The sequence below is a fragment of the Hemicordylus capensis genome, chromosome 2, assembly GCF_027244095.1.
Source record: "Hemicordylus capensis ecotype Gifberg chromosome 2, rHemCap1.1.pri, whole genome shotgun sequence".
In the NCBI taxonomy this organism is placed as follows: Eukaryota; Metazoa; Chordata; class Lepidosauria; order Squamata; family Cordylidae; genus Hemicordylus; species Hemicordylus capensis.
The window spans coordinates 915,099-942,931 of record NC_069658.1 but is presented as its reverse complement, the minus strand read 5'-3'; the positions used below and the strand labels follow the sequence as shown (position 1 = coordinate 942,931).

Below are 27,833 nucleotides of genomic sequence, written 5' to 3'. Positions count from 1 at the left end.
GATCCGGCACTCCGGCTGGCTGGGAAATGTTGGCTGTGAGCTGGTGGCCAAGTGTTGAGTCCCAGTGGTTCCGCCCAGGTCTCTGCCTGGCAAGGGAAGGCCAGGCACAGCAACCGGAGTGCCTTTTTTGTTTGTGTTGGGATGCCTTTGTTGATGTCTCTCTGCTGCAGCAGGAATGGGCAGTAATTTGGTTCGCAGCCTGCTGGCTGCTCCTGGGGTATTGTGGAAGCCGTAGACTGCTCGGTGGCCGTGTTCTTCAAACCAGCGAGATTCCAGTCCTCATGGTTGTGGCATGGCCGCCTGGTGGCCATGTGTTCTGAATGCCGAGGCAAGGAGCCCAGCAGAGGAGAGAGCCCCAGCTCCCTTGTGTCTTGCCAGGGCTGTCCCTCTGAAGCCGGGCTGGCTGCAGGCTCTTTTCCATTGAGGGGGGTGGGCGAAGTGTGTGTGCGGGGAGTTCATTACTGCAGCTGCAGAGCCTCTCCCTGGGCAAGTCTGACAAGGCTGGGAGTTCAAAGATGATTCGTGCCTGAAGTCGTCAGTGGGGATGTCATTAGGGAACCCCTTTGCTTAGTGACGGACGGAAGTCGAGTGCCTAGCAACGTGCTGCCTTCAGCCCTTTCCCCACCCTCTTCTTCTCTCCTGCCGTCTCAGTTTTCCACACCTGAACAAAAAGGCAATTTCAAAGGGGCAGGAAACTGGGTTTCTAGCATCCTGCTACAGAGTCCTCCGTCTTGCTCTGGCTGGGTGGTGGAGATTCCCCCTGAGGCTAAGCAGTGAGTCCAGCCACTCTCAGGAGAGCAGCCCTGCTCCTCTCAGCCACCCCCCCCCCCGCCCACTGCCCTTGGTCCCCGGCAGGTTGTGAACGCGGACTTCTTCTAGCCCAGGCGAATTAGCAGACCTGCAGGACCTGTGAGAGGGTCCCCCTTTGATCCCGTCAGGCTGTCTTCTTTGTTGGTTGGTTTTTGTGGTGCTGAGGATGGGCCCCAAAGGCTGGTATTTTGGAGGCCCCCAAAGGCTGGTATTTGGGGCCACTGCTGTTCTCGTCTTGGTGGCCCAGGCAGAGAAGCGAAGATGGCTCCTCCCTGCATTTGGCCCTGCCTGCCGAGACAGGAGTCCGTGGCAGCACCTGGATATGCAGAAGCCCAGTAGCAGCAGCGGAGGCCCAGAGGGCATCTCTTCCTGGCTCAAGGGGTCCTGGAATGCTCTGCCCCTGGACTTCTGGCTGGCAGCCTCCATGAGGGTCTTTCAGGGTCAGCCAAACGGGGTTTCCAACGGTCCCCTGAGGTGTGATGATGTGGTGGCTGGTTATGATTTGCCCCTCTGGGTGCTCTGCGGCCTTTTCCATGGATTGGTTTATAACCTTGGTCCCTGTGTGTTGTGGTTTCTTGTCTTGTCTTTCTTGATGTCAGCTGCTTTGAACCTTGCTTGGGAATTTGGTGGGATAGAAAATATTTAAACCACCAAGTAAGCGAAATACAGAGCATAGCTTGAAAGAAAGAGGCCCCAGTCAAGGAAACCAGCCCCTGGGAACTGGTGTTGGGCCCTCTGCTGGGCATCAGCTGTCCAGGGAAGCAGAGGTTCCGACGGGGCCCACAGAGGTGTGTCGAAGGCATGACAGGAGGAAGGGCCCCGTCTGTGGCCCAGAGGGGAGAAGAACGGGCGGGAAGGCGAGGGAGGCACCATGGGAGTCCTTCCCAGCCACCTGCAAGCCTCAAAGGGGTGGGCTTTGGCCAAAGGGCCGGGTTTCGCTTCTCCTTCTGAGCTGTCTATAGGTGGAAGCCCACCTCCCGCTCTTCCCACAGCCTGCATTCTGGTGGGTCCACGGAGCTTCCCTGCAAACCAGCCCAGACTGGATGGGCTGGCAGTGCCTGGAAGGGGCCCCGGGGCCAGCAGCCGTCTCCAGCAGCCTATTCACCAAGCAGCTGCTGCCTCTTCAGGGTTGGGCGCTGTCCCTTTCTTTTTCAGAACCTCTTCCACCACCTCACAGACATCCAAGGAAGTGGGGTGGTGAAGATCCCCGATGCCAAAGGAGACGATGCGTGGAAAGTGTACTTTGATGAGACGGGCCAGGAGATTGTGGATGAGTTTGCCATGCGTTATGGAATTGAGTCCATCTACCAGGCCATGACGTGAGTCTTTGCCTTGCACTGAACCCCACCCCGTCCTGCCTTAGTCCAGGGTCTCTTGAAAGGGCGCATGATGGGGAGCGCAGAACAGCCAAGAGGCTTGTGGGTGGGGCTTCCAGTGTTCCAAGGATCCCGCGTTGTACTTTCCAAAATTTGCAGCTTGGGAGCAGAGGGGGAGAGGCAAAAAGGTCCTCCGTTACCCAGATGGGATCCTGGCCCCTGGCAGCCCACAGATTCTGCCTTGCCTGACAGCATTTGAGATCCTGGTGCTTCTGAGCAAGAAGGCCAGTTCCATGCTAGGGATCATTAGGAAGGGGATTGAAAAATAAGAATACTATTATTATCATGCCCCTATACAAATCTATGGTGGGGCCACATCTGGATTACTGTGTGTAGCTTTGGTCACCATATCTTAAAGGGAACATTGTAGAACTGGAGAAGGTGCAGAAGAGGGCAACCAAGATGATCAGGGGCCTGGAGCACCTTCCTTATGAGGCTAGGCTACAGCGTCTGGGACTCTTTACTTTGGAAAAGAGGCAACTAAGGGGAGACATGATTGAGGTGTCTAAAATTATGCATGGAGTAGAAAGAGTGGACAGAGAAATTTTTCTCCCTCTCTCAAAACACTAGAACCAGGGGTCACCCCATGAAACTGAAGGCTGGGAAATTTAGGACCAACAAAAGGAAGTACTTTTTCACACAGCGCATAATGAATCTGTGGAATTCTTTGCCATGGAATGTGGTGATAGCCACCAGCTTGGATGGCTTTAGAAGGGTCTTAGACAAATTCATGGAGGACAGGGCTATCCATGGCTACTAGTCTGGTGGCTGTGGGCCACCTCCAGCCTCAGAGGCAGGATGCCTCTCAATTCCAGTTGCAGGGGAGCAACAGCAGGAGAGAGAGAACATGCCCTCCCTTCTTGCCTGTGGGCTCCCCAGAGGCGGCATCTGGTGGGCCACTGTGTGAAGCAAGATGCTGGACTAGATGGGCCTCCTGGGGCCTGATCCAGCAGGGCTGTTCTTATGAGCCCAGGAGCACCAGGCCTGCCCACGCTGAAGTGCTGGCCTTGCTCTGGGAAGCCAAAGGATGTGCTAAGAGGAATCTGAGTTCTGGTGTGTCTCGTGAGACCCAGAGAGCTTGTTAATTCCTTTGGGCTAATCCTGCTATCCTCAGGAAGGATACGGTCTCATTTGCATTTTCTCATTTAATTACTTTCATTAAAGTGCAAAAAATCCCTCCCGCAGGGAATCTTAAAAAATTATTCCACTAGCACTTGGGCTTGTGGGATGATTGAAGTAAACAATCAAAGGAAGCGTGCTATAAATAAGGCGGGGGAAACGTGCTTGAAAAGGGATTCTGTTACCAGACATGGCAGGAGAGAAGTGCGCTCTAATTACCAGAGCTGGGAACAAAGAAAGAGGCTGGGCCACTTGGAGTGCAGCACGCATGCAAGGAGCTTGCTGGAGGGGTCAGGTGGAGACAGCGGGGCTGAGATGCCTCCTCAACGGGGGCCTGAATCGCTGCCACCACCCCTGCTGCTGCTGCCTTCACACCCTGGATGGGGGCCTTGCCTCCCTGGGCCTGGGTCATTGGGCCCTGCACATGGCCAGGCCTGGCGGGTGGCAAGAACTTCCTCCCGGCAAGAGTGGCGGCTGGGCTTCCTCCCTGCTGTAGCCCGTGCCTGGACTGGAGTCCCCACCTGGAGCCATTGGCTCTGCAGGCGTCGTCTGGGGCGGAGTGGGGGAGGCCACGCCTGCTCCCTGCTTGTGGCACATTGGTGATGGCGCGGCGGCCACAGTGGGTGAGCATGAGCCGCACTGGGTGGGCTGGTGGTTCCTCCTGGTGTGCTGCTCCTGGAGGGGATTCTGCACCAAGAGCTGGAAGAAAGCGGGGCGTCAGGTGCGTCCCCCTGGCTGACGGCCGTTGCTTCCTCTCCCGCAGGCACTTTGCGTGTCTCTCCTCCAAGTACATGTGTCCTGGGGTGCCAGCCGTGATGAGCACCTTGCTGGCCAATATCAACGCTTTCTACGCCCACACCGCCGCCTCCACCAACGTCTCTGCCTCCGATCGCTTTGCTGCCTCCAACTTTGGGGTAAGCAGCACTGCTGACCTCTCTCTCCGGCTGGCAGCGGCCACCTGGCCCAGCTATGCTGCTCGGGGTAGCGAAGAGAGCTCCTCTCCTCTTGCCGGTCCTGCCTCTGCAAGCTCAGCTCAGTTGCCCAGATGCCTGTTTCAGCAATGCCCGGGCCCTGGGGTGCTTGCACTGTGTAGGTGGGTGGGTGCGCGGGCTCACTCCGTTCAGGTGGAGTATGGTTGTGCAGGCCTCATGGCATCGCCGTGTGTGTGGTCTCTGCAATGACAGCTTCTTCCCCAGAAAAGGTGAGCAATGGGCACCGAGGCACCTTTCATTGCTTCAGACTTCTCGAGACTTGGGATTATTAGGGGACTGCTCCCAAGGCCTTTTTTCCTACACAAATGAATGGGGCTGCACGCCATTTTCCTGGTGGGGGAGGGTGAATTTTCTCTGGAAGAGCAGCGCTGCCTCTGGCGGGGATGGGGGTGTCAATGGGCACTTGCTCCATAGTGGCTGGGGGTGGGTAGGGGCCTCGGTTGCCGCTTCAAAGGAGGCCAGCATTTCCCCCTCTCCTTGTGCCTCTTTTTCTGCAAGGGGATTAGTGGTGGATGCATTTTAGCTCAGTCCGAGAGATGCATTGGCAGCTTTTCAAGCACACCTGACGTGTCCTCTCTCCTCTTTCCTCCCTGACAAACAGAAAGAGAGATTTGTCAAACTCCTGGACCAGCTGCACAATTCCCTCCGCATTGACCTGTCCATGTACAGGGTAAGTGCCCGGCACGGAAAGGAGGGGTGCTCCTTGGTGTGGGCAAAGCTCTTCTGAGCCCTCCAGGCCTTTCAGAGGCAGGATCCTGGCCACCCTTCCCCGATCAAGTAGACCCTGGAGTGATTCTCCCAGGTTGGCTGCACAGGGCTGGGCTTGTCCCAGGTGGGGTGTGAGCAGACTGTGCTGGAGTGGGCAGGCAAACGCTACCCTTTGCCCTCAGAATTACCCCGGGGGGGGAGGGACCCTTCCAAATATTAAAGATGGAGCGCACGGCCTTCCTCTCTCGTGGAGCCACTCAGTCTCCCTCAGCAGTGCTCTCCTGGGCTGGAGCAGGCCCTGAAGCGCTTGCCGGGCTGCGTTCTGAGGAGCGCTGCCAAGGACTTGCAGGGGCCATCTTGCCCCTCCCGGCACACGGGCAGCCGGGCAGCTCACACGGGCGCATTTCATCTGGCTGCACGCGTGCAAAGGCACTGCCTTTCGTCTCAAGAGTTTGGATGGGCTCAGAGGGTCCCGCCTGAATCCGGCGCATCCAAAGCTCGGGTGCCATCGGTGGCTTCTGCGGGGGCTTGCTGGATGGCGTCAACACCGCCCAGGTGATGATCTTGTTCCCTTGGCACTCCTCCCCCCCCCCCCGTCGGCAGTAACTGCATCTGCCGGGCGTGCTTCTCTCTGGGAGGCCCTCCCTCCCTCCCCCCCCCCCTCCGGATAGGCTGTGGACCCCTGACTTTGCCTCTGCCCAGAGAACAGCCGGCCTCCATGCAGCTGCCCTCCTTGGGCATGAAGGCTGTCGGTCCGCTTGGTGCGGGAGGATCGTTTGCTGTCACGTCTTTGGCTAGAAACAGTCAAAAGGAATGCCCTCTAGGAACTGCCTAATTACACGTTGAAGAATAATGCTGCTCATTATTGGGGGAAATTAGTTAATCCTTGGATGAGACGTTGGTTTGTTCTGCCGCCCAGAATAGTAGCCTAGTGTGAGCTGTGGTAAAATGTAATTAGATCTAATTTGTAATGATAAGACTCTCTTGCATAAATGGCTCCTAATTGATTGTCTCCAAAGTACAGCTGATGTTCCATCTTGGGCAGCTCTGCAAGAAGCCCCTCCTTGCCATCTGTGGCAAGGGGCCTTCGGTCCCGGAGGGTCAGCAGCGGGGAGGGGCTCTCTCGGACTGGGAGGCTCGGGCCCCTTGCTGGAAGGCGGGCCTGGAGCAAAGGCCTTGGCAGCGCTTTTGTGGGGAGGGTGGAGGTGACGGAGGGAAGCCAGCCTCTTGCCGCAGGGGGGGCGCGAGTCTTCCAGGCAGAGATGCCGCCTTTCCCCATCATTTTGTTGTTGTTGTTGTTGTTGTTATTGTTATTATTATTTCGATTTCTATACCGCCCTTCCAAAAATAGCTCAGGGCGGTTTACACAGAGAAACAATAAATAAATAAGATGGCTTCCTGTCCCCAAAGGGCTCACAATCTAAAACGAAGTGTAGATAAGACACCAGCAACAGTCACTGGAGGTGCTGTGCTGGGGGTGGAGAGGGCCAGTTGCTCTCCCCCTGCTCAATAAAGAGAATCACCATATTAAAAAGTTGCCTCTTAGCCCAGTTAGCAGGGCTGGTGAAAAGTGTCCCCGTGTGAGCAGAGCGGCGCACCCTTGCTCCTGGGAAGCACGAGTTTCTGTGGGCTTCCAGGAAGCGGCTTTCCCAGGTGGGGATGCGTTCAGGGTTAGGATGACGGAGGTGAGCAGTTGCTGCGGGGAGCTTCAGGGTCTGGAAACGGCAAGTCCCTGGCGGGGGCAGGTAGAACACGGGTGCAGGGCTTTAGGGACCTTTCTGCAGCACAAAGGAGCGAGACAGTTGTGGTGGTCAGTGCTGTGCATAGAATTTAGCTGCAGGATGCAAAAAGCCGAAAAGGGAGACGTTGCCGCCCATCTCGTCTAGCCTCCGCTGCTGCCAATCTTCTGTGCTTGTTCAGTCTTCGGGACCAGTGCGGGGAGTGTTGGCTCGGGGGGCCTGGGGCGGGGGACACCAGGCCCCCTCCCAGCCCTATGCCTGTGCCTGCAGTGCTGCCCTTGGCCACCTCAGCCGGGGTGGGTGGCTTGGTCTGTGCTCTGTCCCTGAATGCTCTGCCTTTCTGCCAACAGAACAACTTCCCGGCCAGCAGCCGTGAACGCTTGCAGGACTTGAAGTCTACAGTGGACCTGCTGACGAGCATCACCTTTTTCCGAATGAAGGTAGAGTTCCTTCTTCAGGCTGCTTCTCTGGGCCAGACACTGCCTCTATTCCTGGGCGAGGCCCTTGCCCTGTAACAGAACCCGCCCCACCCACCTACAGTCAGCCTGGACCACTTTGCAGGTCCTTTGCCTCCACGTACAAGATCTCTGGATGCAGAAATTCTGGTTCTGCCCTTTTCTAGCTGCAGTTCTGTATCTCCGTTGACATGGTTATGAACTTGCCTGGATGCTCACAGCCTTTTGCAATTGCAGCTTTGCCAAACACCCAGCTGCCAATTAATTAAATGCCGGGTGCATTTTGTCAATATCCCCAGAACAAAGACTAAATACTGGGACAAAACAATGCACTTTACAGAACAAGAAGCCCATTGCTCACAGTGGAGGGGGCTGCCTTTGTCCTTTCCCAGCTCCTGGGGGATTGCTGACACCCTTCGCTGGCGATTAGTGCTTCACTTCCCAGAAGGACATGCTGGAGCAGAAGTCAGACGCTTGTCGAAATGCTTTCCAGCAGGCAGGACGGTTGGGGCACAGCAGGACAGAGCAGGCTGGATTCCAGGCCAGGCATCTGACTGCACGGAAGAAACTGCAAGCAGTGTTGCCCAGTGTTGCTTTCTCCATTTTGCAGTGCTCTGAGAGTCTCGGGAGTTTTGCCCACCTCCCAAAGAACTTCACGGGGAATGTTGGACGAAGCCAGTCTGTATAGAATCTAGACTTCTTGATCCAGTGTGTATATGTTAAAAAGGGCCCGAAGGGCTATGAGAGGGACTTCCGCAGACCTTTTCACAGCACCTGCCGGAAGCAGGAAAAGAGCCCTTGTGAGCAATGTGGGAAACCAGGCACAGTCAGAAATGGAAGGTGTGAGGAGTGCTCTAGAAGAGCCTTTCCCAACCAGGGGGCTGCTGTGGGACGTGGCCAGTGTGCCACAGCTGACTTGCGGGGTCAGCAACCAAAGCGGGGAGCTGAAGCCCCTGCGGTGGTAGCTGGCTTGCCCATAATGCACCAGGAAGGGGCTGCCCTGCTCTGTGCTCAAGAGAGCAGGCTTGAGCTCCCTGCTTTGGAGCGGGCTCACTCCCTTATGCCCTGGCAGGAGCAGGTCCTTCCTGGTGCCTTATGGGATGCAAGGGGTGGCTACGAATAAAAATAGAAATGATATGGGCAAAAAGAGGAGGGAGGGAGCTGAAATGAATGAATAAAAATTGCATGGCACAAAGAAAAGGGCCTGTGTGTTGGGCCAGTATGTGTCTTCCTCATGGAAGCGTGCCTTGGGATGGAGAGGTTGGGAAGCACTGCTTGAGAATATTCGGGAGGTAGCCAGGAGCTGCCGGCTGCTTAAGGACGGCCGTCTGGCTTCCCCAGCCATGGGAGGGCACTGCAGTGCAAGTGTCGACGGAGGGTGAGCCCAGCATATCTCGGGCATGTGAAGCCGCCTTGTGCAGAGTTCGGCTCTTGGTCCAGCTAGCCCAGGATTTTCCAGCTCACCTGGCAATAGCTTTTCCAGCAATCGGGCAGACAGAGAAGCACCTCTCCGCCCTCCCTGCTGCACTAATTCAGTGAACAGGTGCTTTGGACCACTGACTGGATCTCCTGCAGGTTGCAGCCGGGGGGTGGAGCATTCTGCAGCTGTGGAACCGCTCCCGAGAAGATTGGGCTTTAGCACCCGGGGGTGATGCTGCCATGAGTTGACCTTGCAGGTGGAGCCTCAGGGAGATGCTGGCGTCTGTCTGAGCCTGGGCCGGGGGGGCTGCTGAGGTCCGAAACCACCTGGGCTTGTGGCAGGGGGCCAGCCTGAGCCTTGGTGCTGTTTGGGAGGGGCGGTGGCGGCAGCATCCCAGCCATCCTTGTGCAGAGGGCGGGTGGACTCCAGAGTCGGAGGCCCCTTGTCCTCTTGTCCTGGCAGGCTGGCAACTGCGTGGAGGTCTGAATGGAGGCCTCCTCTTGGGGAGCCCGCCATGTTCTCACTCCATCCGTGTCCTGCCTTTCGTTCCAGGTCCAGGAACTCCAGAGTCCACCTCGTGCCAGTCAGGTGGTGAAGGACTGCGTCAAAGCCTGTCTCAACTCAACCTATGAATACATCTTTAACAATTGCCATGAGTTGTACAGCCGCGAGTACCAGACAGATCCCGTGAGTGTCTGCTGCACTGGAGATGGGCCACGCCAAGCTGCCTTGGGCTGAGTAGGACGGCCCTGTCCGTGCCAACAGGGAAGAACCTCCAGGGCCTTCCCAACAGGTCCCATTCCCTGGCGGGTGGTAATGGCAGCACCCCTGGCATGGGCAATGGTTGGCTGGAGGAGGAAGATTGTCCTGCCGAAACAGACGTCACTTTAAGGGCTGCTGCCCTTACCCTGAAGGGGCCTGGATGATGGGGAAAGACCTGCTTGGTGCGGCGTGATGCTCATTGAGTATCAGCTTGTTTGAAAGGGCACCTGCCAGGTGAGAAACATAGGAACAGAGGAAGCTGCCATATACTGAGTCTGACCCTTGGTCTATCCAGCTCAGTATTGTCTTCACAGACTGGCAGAGGCTTCTCCAAGGTTGCAGGCAGGAACCTCTCCCAGCCCTAGCTTGGAGATGCTGCCAGGGAGGGAACTGGGAACCTTCTGCTCTTCCCAGAGCGGCTCCATCCCCTGCTGAGGGGAATCTCTTACAGTGCTCACACATGTAGTTTCCCATTCATATGCAACCAGGGCTGACCTTGCTTAGCTCAGGGGACAAGTCATGCTGGCGACCACAAGACCAGCTCTCCTCTCCTGGGCTTAAATTCCATCCCAGGTGTTGCCCATGTGGTAGCAACCTGTGTGGTAGCATCCCAGAGCTTCATAAGAACAGCCCTGCCAGATCAGGCCCCTCCAGGGGGCCCATCCAGTCCAGCATCCTGTTTCACACACAGTGGCCCACCAGGTGCCGCCTCTGGGGAGCCCACAGGCAAGAGGGGAGGGCAGGCCCTTTCCCCTGCCATTACTGCCCTGCAACTGGTATTCAGAGGAATCCTGCCTCTAAATACCAGTCGCAGGGGAGTAGCAGTCGGAGAGAAGGGCCTGCCCTCCCCTCTTGCCTGTGGGCTCCCCAGAGGCGGCATCTGGTGGGCCACTGTGTGTGAAACAGGATGCTGGACTAGAAAGGCCTTCTTGGGCCTGATCCAGCAGAGCTGTTTGTATGTTCTTATATAAGTTTCCACAACACTGACATCTCACACCAGGTCCTGGGCACCATTAAGGCCAAGGTCACCTCTCTGGTTGGTTCCATGACCAGCTGTTCAAGGGCACAATCATTCAGCATGTCTAGAAATTTGACCTCTTTGTCATTACCTGACTGTGAATTTATGCAGTCTATGTGTGGGTAATTGAAGTCACCCATGATTACAGCCCTGCCTCTCCTAGACGCCTCCCTGATTTCCGTCTGCAACTCCCAGTCACTGTCAGCGTTTTGATCCGGAGGGCGATAGCACGTCCCCAGTAGCACATTTCTTTTCAGGCCTTGTAATGTCACCCACAAAGTTTCAGTGAGGGTCTCCGGTCCTCCCAGGTTTTCTAGCGTGTTGGATTCTATCCCAGCTTTAACATGCAGTGCTACTCCACCCGCAACCCTCCCCTCCCTGTCCTTCCTATAGAGTTTATACCCAGGAATAACCATGTCCCCCTGGTTCTCACTGCTCCACCAGAGTTCTATTATGCCCACTATCTATGTTTTGATTAGCAGCCAAGCCCTCCAGCTGACCCATCTTGACATGGAGGCTTGTGACATTGGCATATATGCACCTATATGCTGAATCTTTTGGCCATTTGATCTCTTTGACCGACTAGCACATCCCTCTGTCTGCTCTTTACCTGCTTCTACTTTGTCCCCTTCTGGTTTATCTGAAGCATTTACACCCTCACACCTTAAGGGATGGCATTTGCCAAACCGGGTACAGCCCAGCTCCTGTTGGCTCTCCCCCAGGCGTAATTTCAAAAGCTGCTCTGCGACCTTGTTTATTTCCAGCACCAGCCGTCTGGTTCCATCTTGATTCAAGTGGAGCCCATCCCTTTTGTACAGACTTGTCTTGTTCGAAAATGTATCCCAGTGCCTAACAAATCTGAACCCCTTCTCTTGGTACCAACGTCTCATCCAGGCACGAGACCTCTCAGCTCTGCCTGTCTCACTGGTCTTGCATGTGGAACAGGTAGCATTTCTGAGAATGCTACCCTGGGAGTCCTGGACTTCAGCTTCCTACCTAGCAACTTCCAGGACCTCCTGACTGCATTTCTCAACATTGTTGGGGCTGATGTGCACCACTACAGCTGTCTCCTCCCCAGCACTGCCTTAACAGTTTATCTAGACATCATGTGATGACTGCAACCTTTGCACCAGGCAGGCAAATCACCATGTGGTCTACATGCGGGTCACAGACTCCTAATGACTGAATACTCCTAATATACTCCTAATGATCAAATCACTCACTGCCAGGAGGCCCCCACCCCCCAGAGGAGTATCCTCTGTGCGATAGGGTATCGGCTCATCATTCACGAAAGGGGTCCCTTCTAAGGGAATATTTCCCTCTTTCTCCTTCCCCAAGACCTTCATTCTCCCAGAGAGCAGAGGAGCTATCAGTCTTGGGAGTGGGATGCCTCTACCGTGTCCCTGAAGGTCTCATCCACTTATCTCTCTGACTCTCTGAGCTTCTCCAGATCTGCCACCTTGGTTCTGAGGGAGCGAGCGTGTTCCCTGAGAGCCAGGAGCTCCTTGCCCCGAGCACACACCCGTGGCTTCTGCCCATCGAGCAGATAGTCATACATGCAACACTCTATGCAATACACTGGGAAGCGCCCCCTCCCCTGCAGGCTTTCTGTCTTCAAAACTGGTTTTGTTGGAGATTGTTAATTTGAAAGTTAGGCCTTAGCTGTGGTTGTAAGCTATTCAACAGTTTAAATTTCCTTTCCGATAATATGGAAGAGGGAGCAGTACTTCCCTTTTCTTCCCGCTGGTCTCCTTGTGATCAAGGACCCTCGTTTCGAGCTCACACACTTCCCCACTAAACTCCATGCAAAACTCCGGTGACCCTGTGTGCTCAGCCCTGTTCGTGAAGCCCCCTGGCCGGTTCCTCTGACACAGAGAGTAGGCTTCAAGCTGAAGAGGAATGTTCTGGTGGACAGCAGCCTGTCTCCCTGGCTGCCTGCCGCCCTGCCCCTTCCTCTGGCCCTCTCCCTTTTTCTGCACAGCCTGCCTCTCGCCTGCCCTTGGCCAGGGCCCTCCTGCGCGTGCTCGGTGAGGGGGGAGCAAGAGGGAGGGCGGCAGGGCCTCTCCTCGCAGCAGAAGGGAAGGGGCCATTGCTGCTGAGTCCTCCTTGTCTCTTTTCTGCAGAACAAGGTGCCAGATGTGCCTCCAGAAGAACAAGGCCCCAGCATCAAGAACCTGGACTTCTGGCCCAAGCTCATCACCCTGATTGTCTCAATCATTGAAGAAGACAAGAACTCGTATGCCCCCGTCCTGAACCAGTAAGAAGCCCTTTGGGTTTGCTCTGTGGGTCTGTTTCGCTTCAGTCTGTCTGTCCTTTTCATTGCCTCCCTGTGCAGAACATTTACATTGTCTGTCTGTCTGTCTTGTCTGCCTCTTTAAAACTCACTTTGTAATTGGGAAGATGGAGTTTTGATGGCGCTCAGATTCACACACCTGGCAAGCGGGGTGAGAATGACTCCTCTTCTTGCTTGCCTCTCCGGACGGGCCCTTTTCTTCTGCATGTGCATGCACAAGAGGCCCCAGGCGTACGTTGGGGGTCTGCACGCGTATGCTGGAGGGTGGGATTGGGCAGCAAGCTGTGTGGGCAAGATTGCTGAGAGCTCAAGGAAGGGGAGGAGGGGACTCCAGAAAAGATGGACTTCGCCAGCTGGCACACCAGGGATGTGTGGTACAAAGTGGCCAATAGGAAAACACGCATGAAGAGCAAAGGTGATGGAATACTCTGGAACGGCTCATCCTGAGAATGATCCTCCATCTTTGAGCGCCCTTTGTTATTAAATACATACCTGTACCAGTGAGATGCTTCTGGATCTTGAGTGAGTAGTTCCGTCTAGAGCAGAGAGCAGTTGAATGAGGCAGTTGATATTTCAGGCAGGACCGGAGATGTTTCTGTGTCCCCCACATTTTGGTTGCCGGCTCTAGACTTGGCTCTGGGCGCTGCCTTCCTTCCTTCCTTCTTGGATTTCCTGAGCAGGGCAGACTTGCTTGGAAGACTCCTCAAGGTTCCAGCCAAGATCTCCATCCAGCTGGTCACACTTGGCCAGCTCAGGTGGTGGTGTGGGGAGAGAGGAGGGAACTGGAGCTGGGAATGACGAGATGCACATGAGAGTCTGCACTGGGAGCTTGGCCCGTCCTTAGCACAGCATCCAGCCAGTCCCCTTTCTGCAGAGGAAATGGCCATCTCTCCAGGTTGCCCTTGCTTACACCTGAGCAGAGTGGAAAGTCTCCCCAGTGCTTACCTGGTCATTCATTTTAATTCATTTTCCAATTTAGGTTTCCGCAGGAGCTTGCTGTTGGGAAGATTAGTGCTGAAGTCATGTGGAATCTCTTTGCTCAGGATATGAAGTATGCCATGGAAGGTAAGGTGCCGCTAGTATTGTTCACCATTGCAGGGGGTCCCTCCCCCACCGATGCTTGCATTTTGCACAGAGAAAATGTTTTAGACCGAAGAATAACTGTGCAGCTTTTTGGAAAGTCTTTTCAAGGTACCTGCTGGTAATCACATTTGCCCAATGGGGTTGAGAAGCTTTTTTAAACATGCATTTTGATCTCCAGGAAGCTTCCATCCTCTTCATCCTATGGCTGCACCATAGTCTTGTATGAGGCCATTATGATATTAACTTTTTATTCATTAGAAATGCAGGGAAGGAGGCTGGAGGGTCCGTGTTGCAAAGGAATCACCAGCGGGCCTTCCCAAAGCTGGCTGTTGGTTCTCTTGTTGCGTTTTTAAATGAGTTTTGTGTGTGTGTGTGCGCTTTTAAAAAATCCAGTTATCCTGATCGGGGAATTAGGCCTTTCACTATTGAGTGTTCTGTGTTTTAAGATGTTCCTTAAGCTCTTGGCATCAGTAGTTGGACCTGATAGCTTGAAAGGAGGAGCAGCTGCCCACCCTTCCTGGGATCCCGTCCTCCCTCCGCTGGCGTTGCGTTGCCCCCAGAGCCCCTGAGCTCGCCCTTTGGAGGGCCTCTGCTCCCCCCACCCCCACCAGCGTCACGAGAGTCCCTCAGGTCTTTGTGGGCAAATCTGTTCATGCTCCTAACCATGCCTGTGTTGTGCTTTTTCTCTTGTTACCTTGTTCGTCTCTTAAGTCCTGGATAAAATGAGCTCCCTCAAGGCATCGCGTGGTAAGCACCTTTCCTTTGGCAAACCTTCTAGAAAGGATCTAGATGTGAGTCACAAAAGACATTTCCCCTTGTAGTGAGAAGAGCAGCACATCTCCCGGCCTCCCCTCAGGTGCTTCTCATGCCTCGTGTTAGTAGCTGTGGATTGGAAAGGGGTTGCTGGTTTGTTCAGAGAGATGCTTCAGGAGGTTGAGCTCATGTTTTGTTGGGGAGACAAAAGGCCACGCCACCAAAAAAGCAAGCAAGCAAGCAAGATGTGGGGAAATTAACCTTGACGTTGCAGTTCTGCTCGGTATTCACAGGAAGCGAGACTGTCTTCCCAGGTCACTATTCCAGGAGAGACGGGGGATGCTTCCTCCAAGGCTGGCTGGCTGGCAGGCAGCAACCTGTGCAGTTAGGGGAGTATCCTGCAGTTGGGACCCGAAGCTGTGGAGGCTTTTGTGGCAGGAGCTTGTGGACTTGGAGGGCAGCTTCTGCTCCAGCCCCAGAGACTGAGATGAATCCCACTCATGCTTCTCCCATTGCCCGGAGCTGCCACAGCAGGAGGAAGAGGAGGGAGGGCAAGAGCCATCGGCTCTGGCTGAGCATCCCTCCGGCCTCCTGGCTTGCTCAGTGCCTTTCTGGGCAAGTCTCGGGTCCTGCTGCAGGGAATAACTCTTGGGTGGGAAAGAAAGCAAACCCAGAGCAAAGGAGATCAAAGCGGCTTTGGAAATCCTTCCCAGAAGGAGGCTTCTGTGGGCGGCTGGTTCACCAGGGCTCTGCGTAGTGGGAGGAATTCTGTAGTTCATGCTTTTCTCTTCTCTGTCGCAAGCCCCACCTGTGTTTCGCATCCGCATGGTCCTCTTTTATGGTGGTAAGAATCTACTTTTATTTTCCCTTCGCATTTTTCTAGTTTTGCAAAGAGCAAATCCTCCCTCCCATCTCCCCACCTACAGCTGAATAGATCTAGATGTCCAGTTGCAGAGCAGTGCTTCAGCTGGTGCAGCAGCCTTTTGCTTGAGCGCCTTAGTCGCCTTTTCATGGTAGGCAGGGCGCCCTGCTTCTGAACATGCACTCACCCTCTCCCCCACTCTGTGGGCAATCCCAGCCTTCTGCTTCTCTGCTCGGGGCGTCTTCCCCACTAAGCTTGTTCTCAGCTCCTGCAGGTGACCATCTTCCGGCTTGTCCTCCTTCCAGAGAGCCATGTGTTGAGTGCACTTGACTGGCTGGCTTGATGGAGCTCTTTGGGTTTTGTGTGTTCCTCAGATGTCACTGGAAGGGTGTTCTTGCTTGTAATTGCCGCTGCTTTCTGCGGCAATTGATGGTCTGGCCTGATCTTAGAGCCAGCGTCTCCTTCTCTCTGATGGGTAGCTTGGGAGGAAATGTGCAGTCCTTGGGTGTTGGGAGGAGATGGTTAGACTTCCGTGGAGTGGGATGTCTGCATCCAGGGAGGGAGAGGCATGCACACAAGCCAGGGCAAGTTTCTATTTCATGGACAATTTTCCGTGTCCGGCCCACTTGGAAATGAGCACTTGCAGCCAGAAGAGTTGCCCAGCTGATGGGAAATCTCTCACATGGGTCCCATTCCTGGTGTGTGTTTCACTAAATGGGACCCTGAGGAGTGGCAGCCCTTCACTCCTTCAATGGCCTTGGCCCTTGTTGCCGTCCATATCCTCAGCACTGCCATCTTCCTGGGGTGGATCCAGGCAGTGCTTGGGCAGCTTGTGGGGTGAGCTGCTGGTGGTTTCCTCCTTCTGGTTTTTCAAGCTGCTGCTCCTGTTGCTGCTGCTGCTGGATGTGAGACACTGAGTGAAAGCGACTCCCCTGCAGGTCATTCTGCCTCTTCATGGCAATGGCAGGCCTGTCCCAGCCCAGAACAAGGCTGTCTCCGTGGGTTCTCGCTCCCTGGCTAGAACAGCCGGCACGCCTGGATTTTGCCCAGTAGCCTCACACCTTTTCTAAGAGAAAAGCAGAAGGTGGATCTCCCTGCCCAGCTGGAGTAGAGGAGTCAATTCCCCCAAGGGAAGCCCCCGTCCCCTCCAGACACTTCCATGGGGGGATCGGCAAGCTTTAGGCACTTGTGGTTAAATCCAAAGACAGCTGTGGATTGGTGCCAACTTTTAGGCTGTGAGGGATTTATATCCTGGCAACCTCAGAGTTCCTGTGGCAGAGGGGAGCTGTTCCCGCAGGAAGCCTCACTGTTCTGCATCTGGAGCTGCCTTCCTGGGACCTGGGCAGAATCCAGGCAGGCTTTGGGTTCCCATCAGGAGAGGCGAGAACTTGCCTCTTTAGTGATTGCTGCAGCTGTGTGCATTACCCAGCCTGAGGCCCTCATGGGAGGCCTGCCTATCTCGGCTGGCTGCTTGGAGATCAAGGGTCTGGTGGTTCTTTGTGATCCTGTGGGTACCAAAAGGTTTTCTGGTTGCACAGTATGTGTCTTCTTTATCCTAGTATAACCACACTGTAGAAAACCTTTCAAGCTTTGGTCCTACCAGTCCAACGAACCATTTGATTGAGACAGTGGCTGACGTACTGTGCAATGTTGTATGCACCTTGCATGTGACGTTTGCACAGTTGTGCCAGACCACTTTTGCGCTAAAAGCAGGAATTGCACCAACCCAGTTACACAACAGATGGCCATTGGAGATAGTGGCAGTCAGTCACACAATGCTTGCGTTTTGCACAATAGCACTATTCTTGCACAACTGCGCAAACGTGTTGCACATGTAATGTTGCACAATAGGTCAGGCACTATCTGGACTCCTTAGTGGCTGTCACCCAGTCCTGGAGTGAATCTCTTTTGCAGCCGGCCTTTTCCTTCCCTCTTGTATTCTCTTAGCTGCTGTTGGGACTTCCATGGAAGGCTTTGGGTGTGGCCTGAAGTCACAGGAGGCTCTGCCACCTTGCTGCAGCTCAGCAGGTCTGGTCAGAAGTCCTAGGCAGGCTGCCCTGACCCATACCTCCTGGGGCTGCATTGGCCCTGTGCCATTAGCTCCAGTTGTGCGTTTATGTTTAGGATTGTAAATACACAAGAATGTGTCAGATGCTGAGATCTAGCAGCTCATCAAATGACTAGGCAGACCAGGGGGAAATGTCAAACTTCTTGTGTCGTGACACTTGCACTTCAAACTGGTGGCATGGAAATGTCTCTGACCTGGAAATGAAGGTGACATTTACCGAAGGCGCGCAGCTCACTCTGAAACTCACAGGTAAAGGTCAGCATGTTGTGACCTTTTCTTTGGGGTGTCTTAAAATCTTAAGGATTCCTGGGAAGGGCCAATGTCCCTGTGGCCTAAGGCAACAAGAAGATGGTCTTGCTCAGGGGCCATCTGCAGGATGAAATCAACATGGATCAGTACACATCTGACTGGGACTGGTTCACACATTTTGTTCCTAATCCACTTTGGGAACAAGAGTTGAAAAGTTGGCTATAAATGTACCAAATCCATCTGGGGGGGCTAAAGAGTGAGTGTCTCCTACTTTCCCGAAATGAAGTTTGTGTTTAGTGGAGTGTTCCTGAGTGGTGGAAGTGACCGTGGTCCTTACGTCTGTGACTGGAGGTCGATCAAAGGCAGACAGGCAAGCCAAGCCATGCAAAGCCACGCTGCACAGTGCCTCGAGAGACCTTGAGGATGCTCTCCAAGGCATGGCATGGTAGCCCTGAATGGGTCGTGAGGAAAAGTGGAAGTGGGATTTCCCCCCAGATTGCATAACCCTGATAAATAAAAAATGAAGCTGAGGATTAGGGAACACCCCTTCCTAATTTGGGGAGTCTTGTGCTTCTTGCAAGACGGCAGTTTCCAGTGACCTCTGATTTCTAGCAGGGGTCCTTCAACTGTGTGCAGCCTTAATGTGAAAACAGCTGCCCAGTCTAGAGTTGTGCTCCTCAAGTCATTACGTGGTGGACACCCCTCACTCCCCAAATAAGGCTACTGACTGGCAGAGAAGGCCCCAGCTTTCTTAACTGGGCCACAGAGGGGCTCGTCATCTGTTTCCAATGAAGCTCTGCCCAGCTATGGGCTCTGGGAATCTCGGCGTAGACTTGGAAAGAGTTGGCCAACCACCTTTCGCTGGGGGATGCCATGGCTTTTAAGTTGCCCCTGGCCACATCCCTTTCTGCCTGAGGGAAAAGGAAAGGCCCCCTGGTCTGAATTCTCAGCTGCTGAAGAGCTCACTGCTGGGCCCAGCTTCCTCGTTGTCAAGAAACCACTCGGCTCCCGCCACCCTCTCCCGGGCCTGGCGCGTCGGTGAGAGCGCTCCAGCCTCCTTCACAGCCACTGCTTCGAGGGGCTTGAAGGATGGGTCCCTGGGCTCCTGGGTCTGGGCCAGAATGCGGCTTGTGTGGGAGACTCTCTGCACGGTCTCTTGGCATTCAGCTCTGAGCTTATTGGGCGTTGGGGGCGGGGGCTGCCTCCGGACTCCGGAGGGCCACATTGAAGCAGGCGGCTTGCAAGGGGCTCTAGGAGGCATCTCTTCCTGCTTTGGGGGCCAGGCCCCTTCCCAGTGGGTAGGAGCCAGCACCCTGCTCCTAGGTAGGCCACTCTTCACAGAGGCACCTTCAACTCAGGAGCAACCGATGGCAACCAAGTTGGCCTCCACTGAGGAGAAACCCAAAGTCCTCCAAGCCCTTTGGTAGGAAGGGAGGCCAGAGGCGTCCTGCACTAGCCATGGAGTATAAGGGGGCTGCTGCCCCTTGCTGTGGGCCGAGAGCCCCTCTGCAGAGAGGGGCCATGGAGGAGCAGAGCCTGTGGGCTGGCTGGAGGGGAGCGGTCCTCCAGTGGCAGGTTGTACCAGGGGCCCACGCCCTGCCCTGCCCTCCTTCCATTGAGGACTTTTTCTGTGAAGAAAGAGAGGGGAGACTGGAGAAGAGCATGTAGTGAGGGAGAAGAAATATTGACATGTGGTAAACATGTAAGAAGTGGGTCTTGGACCTGAATCTGCTGGGAGCTTGTAGAAGTGAGACACAGGACGGGGCCCAGAGAGAGCGGGGAGGCCAGCCCCACACAGCGCCTGCCTGCCTGCCTTTCAGGTGCTCCAGGGACTGGCCAGGCAGCTGGGGGTGAGGGAAGTGCAGACTCCGTCTCCGGAGAGTTGCCTGGTGCTTCCTCCCCTTGAGCAGGAAATGGGGAGCATCGGAAGAGGAGGAGGACGGGCCGTAAGCAGCGCTTCTCCTCTCATTGCCATGGCAACCAGGAACTCTTCCCTTCTATTTTTGAAAGGTTGGGTGGAAAACCAGCTCCAGGTTTGAACCTGCTGAACTCCAAGCCATCCTGCCATCATGACGCCAGGTCTGGACACGGGATGTGTGGCAGGAGCCCCAGCTCCTGGCCTTGCCCCCGGCTGCCCCCCACCGGCCTGACGGCTCTCTTTCTCTCCCCCCCCCCCCACCACCCACCCCGCTTTCCCCACAGAGCACGAGAAGCACCGGCTGTGCAAGAGCGCCGACTACATGAACTTGCACTTCAAAGTCAAGTGGCTCCACAACGAATATGTCTGCAGCCTGCTGGCCTTCAAGGGGAAGGTGCCGGAGTACCCCGCGTAAGTCGCTCCCTGGCCCCCTGCGGCCCGCCCTCTCCCGGGGGCTGCTCAGGGGCCTGGGGTTCCGCTGCCTGGCCTCATCCTGGTCCCTTCAACCCGCCTGCAAGGGGCGGCCGAGTCCAGGAGGAGCTGCAGGGGCTTCTTTGCACCGGAGGAGCAGCCTGCCGTGCCCCCTCAAGCCCTGGGAGGACGGGGTTCCCCTAGAGGAGGCGTTGGCCCCATTGGCCCCCTGCTCTGGGGGCCCAGTGGGGCACACACTTTCCGCTAGCACAAAAGGGGGAAAGCTCATCACTAGAAGTATCAGGTGAGCCAAAGCAGCACAACAAAGAGGCCCCAATCCAGGGCGCAAGAGCTGCTGCCCTCCGCTAGCCTCCTTCCCCCACTGACTTGGCCCTCACATGGCTGCTCTCGTGAAGTTCCAGCGTTCAAATCCTGCCCTGGATGCCACTTCCAGCCCACACCTTTGCACCTGATGGGAGGTGCTGGCCAGAGGCCGTTGGAAATGGGGTGCTTCCTCCACCCCTTGTGCCCTCACATGCCCTGTAGGGGACCAGGTGTGCCTCCAGGGGCCAGAAAGGGCAGGGAAACATCACACACACACACTGGTCTGGTGGTAGCCAGCAGGACTGGTCCCCATAGCTAAGCAGGGTCTGCCCTGGTTGCATCTGAAGGGGAGACTTGATGTGTGAGCACTGCAAGATCTTCCCCTCAGGGGATGAAGCCGCTCTGCGAAGAGCATCTAGGTTCCAAGTTCCCTCCCTGGCAGCTTCTCCAAGAGAGGGCTGAGAGAGATTCCTGCCTGCAACCTTGGAGAAGCCGCTGCCAGTCTGTGAAGACAAGACTGAGCTAAATAGACCAATGGTCTGACTCAGTATACGGCAGCTTCCTATGTTTCCTGTGTTCCACACACCCCAGTTCAGCTTGTTACCGGACACACACACCCGGCCGTTCGGTGGGGTTGTGATCATCTTCTATTTAACATTTATTTATTTATTTTGAACTTATCCCCTCCGGGGGGCTCATGACCCAGGCCACACAGAGGCTCATTGGGCGTGCACAGAGGCCTCCAAAATGGCCACCACCACGGGAGTGAGGCCCGGAACTGGCCAAAGACCACCCGAAACAGGTGATTCCACTCAATGGAAGCTGGTGGGGGGAGGGGGAACCTCCGGAGAAGCCCCCCAGAGGGGGTAAGTACAAAACAATTAAAAACATTTTTTTAAACAATGATTGTGAAACCACACACACACACCCCAACTGGGGGAGGTTCGAGGGAGTGCAGAATTGGGCCAGGCGGTTTTGTGCACACCCCTATTGTAAAGTGCAAGATACATTATGATCATTCCTCGTCATTTTTAGCTGAAATCTGCCTCAGGCTTCTTGCCTTGTCCTTGGTGGAGAGGATGATGAAGTCTTTTGCTTCTTTCTGAGATCCCGTTTCATGTATGTGAAAACTGTCTGCAGAGATCCACTCCCTTACTCTTCTGTAGGCTAAATAGCCCTGCACTTTTCCTCCCAGAAGTTGGATGGACTTTTTAATGGCTGGAAGTGGGAGAGAGAGATCATGGCCAGTTCAGACCATCCTCTCAGCCAGGGCTGCACAACTGGAGCCCTCCTGCAGATGTTGGCCTCCAACTCCCACCATCCCTGAACATTGTCCACTGGCTGGGGGTGCTGGTTGCTGTTGTCCAAAAACAGCTGGAGGTCTGCAGTTGAGTCGTCCTCCTCTAGACCAGGCTGCAGATGACAGCATAAGGGCCTCGGCTGCGAACGTGTGCGTTCCCCTCCTCTCTCCCTCTTTGATTGCAAACCAACCATAGCTCCACATATCCTCCAAACTCAGGGAACTGTGTATGGTTCGATTTAACGATGGTTGTTCTCAGGCCAAGATCTGACAGCACAGCTTGCTTGCTCTCCTGGGTGGTTAGAACAAGCCACAGTTCACGTGAGTTCGCTCAAGCCAACCAGGATCAAATTGTGAAAGCACCAGGTTTTTAAAGGATTTGATTAGTGTTGTTGTTAGGTGTTTGGGAGGGAATGGTCAAGAGTGGGACCTCTTAAATATAGCCGGGTATAAACTCCGTTCCTGGATCTGTGCAGAACCCTGGGAGTAAGCGAAGTGGATCGCCTGCTCGGCAGCCCCAGTGCCCAGATTTGTATCTGGGATTTGGACGGCTCGTGCACTTCCCCACACATGCCAAGTTCACAGGTGCTTGCTCTGTGGATGAATCAGGGCAGCCGCACCGCCCGCCCCAGTTCCAGGCTGCTGCCCCACATCATGACTGGCCTGAGGGGCCCTGCGCGCCAAAGGGCAATGCCACCGAGCCAAGAGGGTAGCGGATCCACAGGACTGGGCGATGCGTCTACACTCCCAGTCTGGTGCGTGCTGCTCACCCACACCCCACCTGTAGAGTCAGGCCAAGGTGGCGCCCACCCCGCTGCTGAGGCAAGGAACTTGGCTCTCAGTCATGGCTGGAGTCAGCCACTCTGGCTGGGCGGTGTGGCGAATGGGCCTGTGAGTCAGCCCGCCATCTGCAGAGGGAGAAGTGGCGCAGATGCTGAGCATGACTCAGCTGGGGGGGGGAGCCCCCTGGGTTCCTGCCCGGGCCGGTTCTAGATTCCGCCCCGTTGCCATGGCGCTTCTGGGCTGCCTCCCTGCTTCATCTCCTGCTCTGGGCCAGGCCGAGACCCGGAGGCTGGGGCTGTCGCCGGCACCTCCTGCCCCAGCTGGCCACCTGCCTCGCCTCGCCTCGCCTCGTGTCAGCAGTTGCAGCAGGAGGCCGACTGGGATGCACGTTGGGAGGCTGAGTCATTTGCTTTACTAATCCTTTGCGTCTCCCTCAGATACGGACAGTATTAAAATGTCTCTGCTTCTGCTTTCTCTCTAAATGTCAGCAAACCAGTTAAGGCCCCCGGAGCCTCGGCAGAGACAGAAACCCCGGCTGTGTGGGCAAGCAGGGGCGCCACGGATGCCTCTTGCCGGTGGGAGAGAGGACCTTTCCTCACGCTGGCTGCTTGAAAGGGGAGGCAAAGGGCTACCTGCTCTCGCCATCGGGTTCTTGCCTCCTTGCCTCCGCCATCCACAGGCAGACCGCCTGCCAGCGGGGTGTCAGAGCACCCCCTCTCTGCCTGGAGTGGCAGCCCCCCCCCCGAGAGACTGCCTCTCGGCTCAAATGCCATTTTCTTTGCGCTCCAGAGGGTGTGGTGTGCTGCTTTAGTGTTTCCCCTCCTGGGGGGAACTAGCCAGGCTGTTCAGAAACATCTCAGCTGGTTGCAAGAAGCCTTGAAGCTCTTCAGAATATGCCCACCTGTTGCTGGCAGCCGTGCATGGCCCGAAATCCCCGGATGCCTCAGGGGCTGCCGTCTTGGCCCTCAGCTATGCTTTGGAAGCCCTACTTGCCTTTCTAGATTCTGCCTGCTACCTGTCTTCAGCCCTGGGCTTCAGGGGCCCCTTGTTCCCACACTGCCTTTCCTGCCCTCCCTCTGGCAACGAGGGCTGTCTTGGTGGCTCCTGATCCTGGCTCATCTGTCTTATAGAAATGGCTTCAACACTAGCACGACCAGCGGCAGAATTAGACACGCCAGGCCTGACTCGAAGGCCATGCACTTGCCGCCAGGCTCCTGTCTACCTCTGGTGGAGGCAGCAGGTGCTGCCTGGCTCTGGAGCAGGACAGGCAAGCTGGAGTCTGGGGACAGAGGCTGCTGAAGCCCAGGAAGCCAGCAAGTTCAGAGCAGGCAGCCGGTGGAACCTGGAAGGCCTTTCAGAGGGCCCGGGGACATGGCGACCAAATCTGTTGTCTGGACATTCTTGCCAAGTGGTAGATGCAGATGGACAAAGCTGCCCTTCCAATCTGAGGACCATTTTGTAAACGCTTGCTGTTGCCCTCAGTAGCATCCTTTCCACGCGTTCAGACACTGAGGTGACCTTCCTGCCACCAGCCTGTACCGGACAGAGGGAACATTCTGCTTCTTGCATCTTGTTGCCCAAAGTCCTTGACCACCTTTGCGTGCAAACGAAAGGAGGGAGGCTTGGCACATTTCTCGTCGCCTTTGTGAAATTTCACAACAACAAAACGCCCTGCGATGGGTTCATTAAATGAAACCCCCCCTCCACTTTGCAGAACGTGTGACTTGCAGGCAATTTGCTGGCTGTGGTGCAGACAAGTCGACTTGAGCATTTTAACACCACACCAATTTTAATTTCCCATCTTAGACAGCCCGTGCATTTCTATTCTGAAGTGCGAAGGGTTATTTCAGGCTTCCCAGCATGCGCTGGGCTTGCTTTTGCTCCCTCAGTAGTGTCTCTCACGTTCTTCGCAAATTTAAGCAGCCCATAATTAGCTCCGTTTGGATAAACTCAGCTGTTGGTTTGGAGAGGGCTGGAATCGACTGCAAAGATCAACCCCTGCACAGCTTTCTGGACTCGCCTTCCTTTGTGTGCAAGCACTTTTTGTTGGAGTGACATGGATGAGAGCCTGGTTCTGGCAGTGCACCCAGACAATGGCCCGCCACGCAGGCTCTGCAGATGACGGCAGCAGCATCCAAGGCTGTGATTTCGCTCTCCTGCTGAAGGGAGTTGGTCTTCCTCCATGGGGCGGGGGGTGGGGGGGTGGGTCCAAAGACGCTGCCTTCCAGGGTGCTGCTGTCTGAGGCTGAGAGCGGTAAGTCCCAGCAGTGGGCAAAGGATTATGAGAAGAAGCACCTGCAGGAGGGAAGAGCAGATGCTTGGTGTGAAGGAAGGATGGGGAAGCCACACCTTGGTGCGAGGAAGGAGACCAAGGCAGAGCCTTGGCTGGGCAGGACTCAGGGCTCCCGTGGCCTAGCCGGCCCAGGAGGCAACCACTCTGGGTGCACAGCTGGGCTGCAGTCAATGCCGGATGGAGAAGAAGCCCTGGGCTGCCACCTTCCCTAGGAAAGCCAGTTTGAGCCTTCTGCCCTTTGGTGCTCATGGATGGGAAGTGGGGAGAGCTTGTCAGGTGAGGATGGCGCGTGATGAAGAAACACCCAGGACCAAGACGGAGGCCATTGAGCCAGTCTTGAGGACAAACCTCCAAATAAAGGGTAGCAGCGGCCCAGGCCTTCCGGGCTAGGAGCCTGCCAGGGCCTGGGTTTCCTCCTTGGACAGAAGAGCAGAGGCGAACTCTCCTTCCTCTGCAAGAGGTCTCCACCCCATAGCCAAGAAACCCCCTCACTGCTCGTCAGTTCTTGACAGGAGATGGATGGAGACCCCCGCCGGGGAACTTGTGCCTGCTTTGCCACGGCCACCTCCTGTCTGTAGGTTTGCCCTTTGGGCCTCTTCCATATCTTGGGGAGTGGCCCGCTTGGGGTTCTGTTGCCATTGGGTCTTGGCAAAGAGCTGTGAGCAGCTGCAGGGAATGCCGGGGCCCCCGAGGGACTCCGTCCAGAGCTCTGCTTCCCACATCCCCACCGGGCAGGGTTGCGTTCCCAAGAGAGAGTGGTTTTTATTATCCCCTCAAAAATCATTCCAGGAACTATACAGTAAAGATCACGAGGAACAAATGATTCCCTGGTTACGGCTTGCATCTACCGAGGCAGGAGCTGGGAAGGCGGGAGGGGGGAGCGGGAGGGAGTGGGGAGCGGGGGCAAGCCAGTGGAGATCCTTCCCTGCCTGCCTGCCTCCTGCGCGGCGGTTGTCAGGTATCGGAAGAGGGCAGAGGTGGCTTCAGATGATCTTGTGACAAGCTGAAAATGGCAGGCGGTGGCATGCGGGAACTGTGCCGAGGGAGTGCCAGAGAGAGGGGAAAGAGCTGCCCCAGCTCCGCAGGCCTCTGTGCCCCCCAGCCAGGGCTCCCACTCGGATTCCACGGGCTCTGTGTGCGAGAGCCTGCTTCTGGCAAGGCTTGATCTTGCAGACCCAGAGAACTCTTGTGCTCCAGTCGTGGCAGGATCTCCCCAGCTCGGTCGGTCCCTCTACCCAGAGGGAGAGCAGAGGCTGGTGCATGAATCTGAGCAACACTGCCAGCCTCTCCACGAGTAGCATCTCAGGGGAGCCTCCAGTTAGAAATACACTCTTGATATGCTGCTTTTCAGCAAAGTTCTCAAAGCCATTCACACAGCAAAATAAAAAGATGGCTCCCTGCCCCCAAGGAGCTCACAATTGGGTGGGGTGGGGAGACTCTAGAGAGACAGCAGCAGCCAATAGGGACAGGGGCTGTGCCCTGCTCGAGACAGGCGACCCGCCGCTTTGGAAGCCAGAGCGTTACCGGAGAAAGAGAGGGTGAGGACCCAAAGGGATGGCGCAAGGTTATGCAGAGATTTCAGGCACACGGGTGCAGTAATGCCCAGGAGAAGAAGGGAGAGTCCCTCTCCTGGGAGGAGCAATGGGTCAAAGGAGGCAGGTGGTCAAGTTCTGGGCAGATGTCAGAGGATGCAGGTGAGTAAGCAGCAGGACAAGGATGCTGCTGTGGTGAAGCCTGGCGAGAAGGGGAGCCAGAATTCATAGGCGCTCTGACTCCTGGACTTCCAGGCCGAAGTCCAGGGCCTCCACAGCCCCTGGGGAACCCCAGATCCTCTTTAGTCTGTCCCAGGTGGTGGTGTTGCCCGGCTGAGCATGATGGTGCTCAAGTTGCAGGGAACCTAGGAAGCTGCCATATACTGAGTCAGACCCTTGGTCTGTCTAGCTCAGTATTGTCTTCACAGACTGGTAGCAGCTTCTCCACGGTTGCAGGCAGGAGTCTCTCTCAGCCCTATCTTGAGGATTGAGCCAGGGAGGGGACTTGGAACCTTCTGCTCTTCCCAGAGCGGCTCCACCCACTGAGGGGAATATCTTCCAGTGCTCACACATCAAGTCTCCCCTTCAGATGCAACCAGGGTGGACCCTGCTTAGGGGACAAGTCATGCTTGCTACCACAAGACCAGCTCCCCTCCCAGGGGAAGGGGGGCCTCCAAAGGCCTTTCGGTCCAGGCTCCAGAATTACCCAGGTGCACCTCTGCTCATAGGAGAGTGTTTTGAAGCATACTTTTGGGAAAGCAAAGCAAGGAGATGGTGCTATGGAAGATGCAAGTGCCCTCTGGGGAAGGGGGGCGTTTGCTGGGGGGTTGCTGCAGGAAGTCTCTGCTGGTTTCTGTGAAGCGCGGCCAGCCGTCTCCCTCAAGCCCAGCGGGCGTCTTGCGCTCCGGTGGCTCTGCCTCCTGGCCTCCGGCTGGTCCAGGCTGCCTGGATTCTGAAGCGGGCAGGACAGCTGTCACTGGGACGAGGGGCCCCCGGCTTGGGGACCATGCAGCCGGGAAGGGAGGAGGGCCAGTCTGAGTCGCCTCTGCTTCCTCTTCCTGGCGCAGGTGGTTTGAGCAGTTTGTGATGCAGTGGCTGGAGGAGAACGAAGACGTGTCCTTGGAGTTCTTGCATGGAGCCCTGGAGAGAGATAAGAAGGACGGGGTAGGTGGTGCCCACAGCGGCGGGGTGCATTCTCTTGGTGCAGTCAGCTGAAAAATACCTTCCACTTGGGATGCATTTTGGTGAGCAAACTGATCAGATGTGGCTGGATGACGCTGCCATTGGGTGGATTCGCCACTCTGGGGAAGCAGGACTCGGAGCCTGCTCCTCCTCGAGGGCTCCCCATCAGGCTTCGAGTGGGAAACCGTGGCAGGGCTCTCTCCTGGGCACAGGACCATCCCACGGTTTTATCAGTGATGTAGATGAAAGGGTGGAGGAAATCCTTATTTGTTCTGCAGACGGCACAGAATTGGGAGGGATAGCTAGCAGCTCAGGAGATGAGGATGAAGTTCAGAATGACCTTGTTAGACTGGAAAACTGGGATGTAACTTACAGAATGGAAT

The 27,833-nt window shown here is 55.7% G+C and overlaps 1 protein-coding gene across 11 annotated transcripts in view; it reads left to right on the top strand.

The window, feature by feature from the left end:
- UNC13B (unc-13 homolog B) overlaps positions 1-27,833 on the top strand; it is a 267,593-nt gene that overhangs the window by 212,187 nt on the left and 27,573 nt on the right. For all 11 annotated transcript variants that reach the window (XM_053291916.1, XM_053291917.1, XM_053291914.1 and 8 more), the window contains 9 exons: positions 1,966-2,129; positions 4,069-4,219; positions 4,899-4,967; positions 7,095-7,184; positions 9,172-9,306; positions 12,523-12,656; positions 13,672-13,757; positions 19,910-20,036; positions 27,336-27,432. In XM_053291916.1, coding sequence (XP_053147891.1) covers positions 1,966-2,129; positions 4,069-4,219; positions 4,899-4,967; positions 7,095-7,184; positions 9,172-9,306; positions 12,523-12,656; positions 13,672-13,757; positions 19,910-20,036; positions 27,336-27,432 — 1,053 coding nt within the window. The remainder of the gene's footprint in view (positions 1-1,965; positions 2,130-4,068; positions 4,220-4,898; positions 4,968-7,094; positions 7,185-9,171; positions 9,307-12,522; positions 12,657-13,671; positions 13,758-19,909; positions 20,037-27,335; positions 27,433-27,833) is intronic.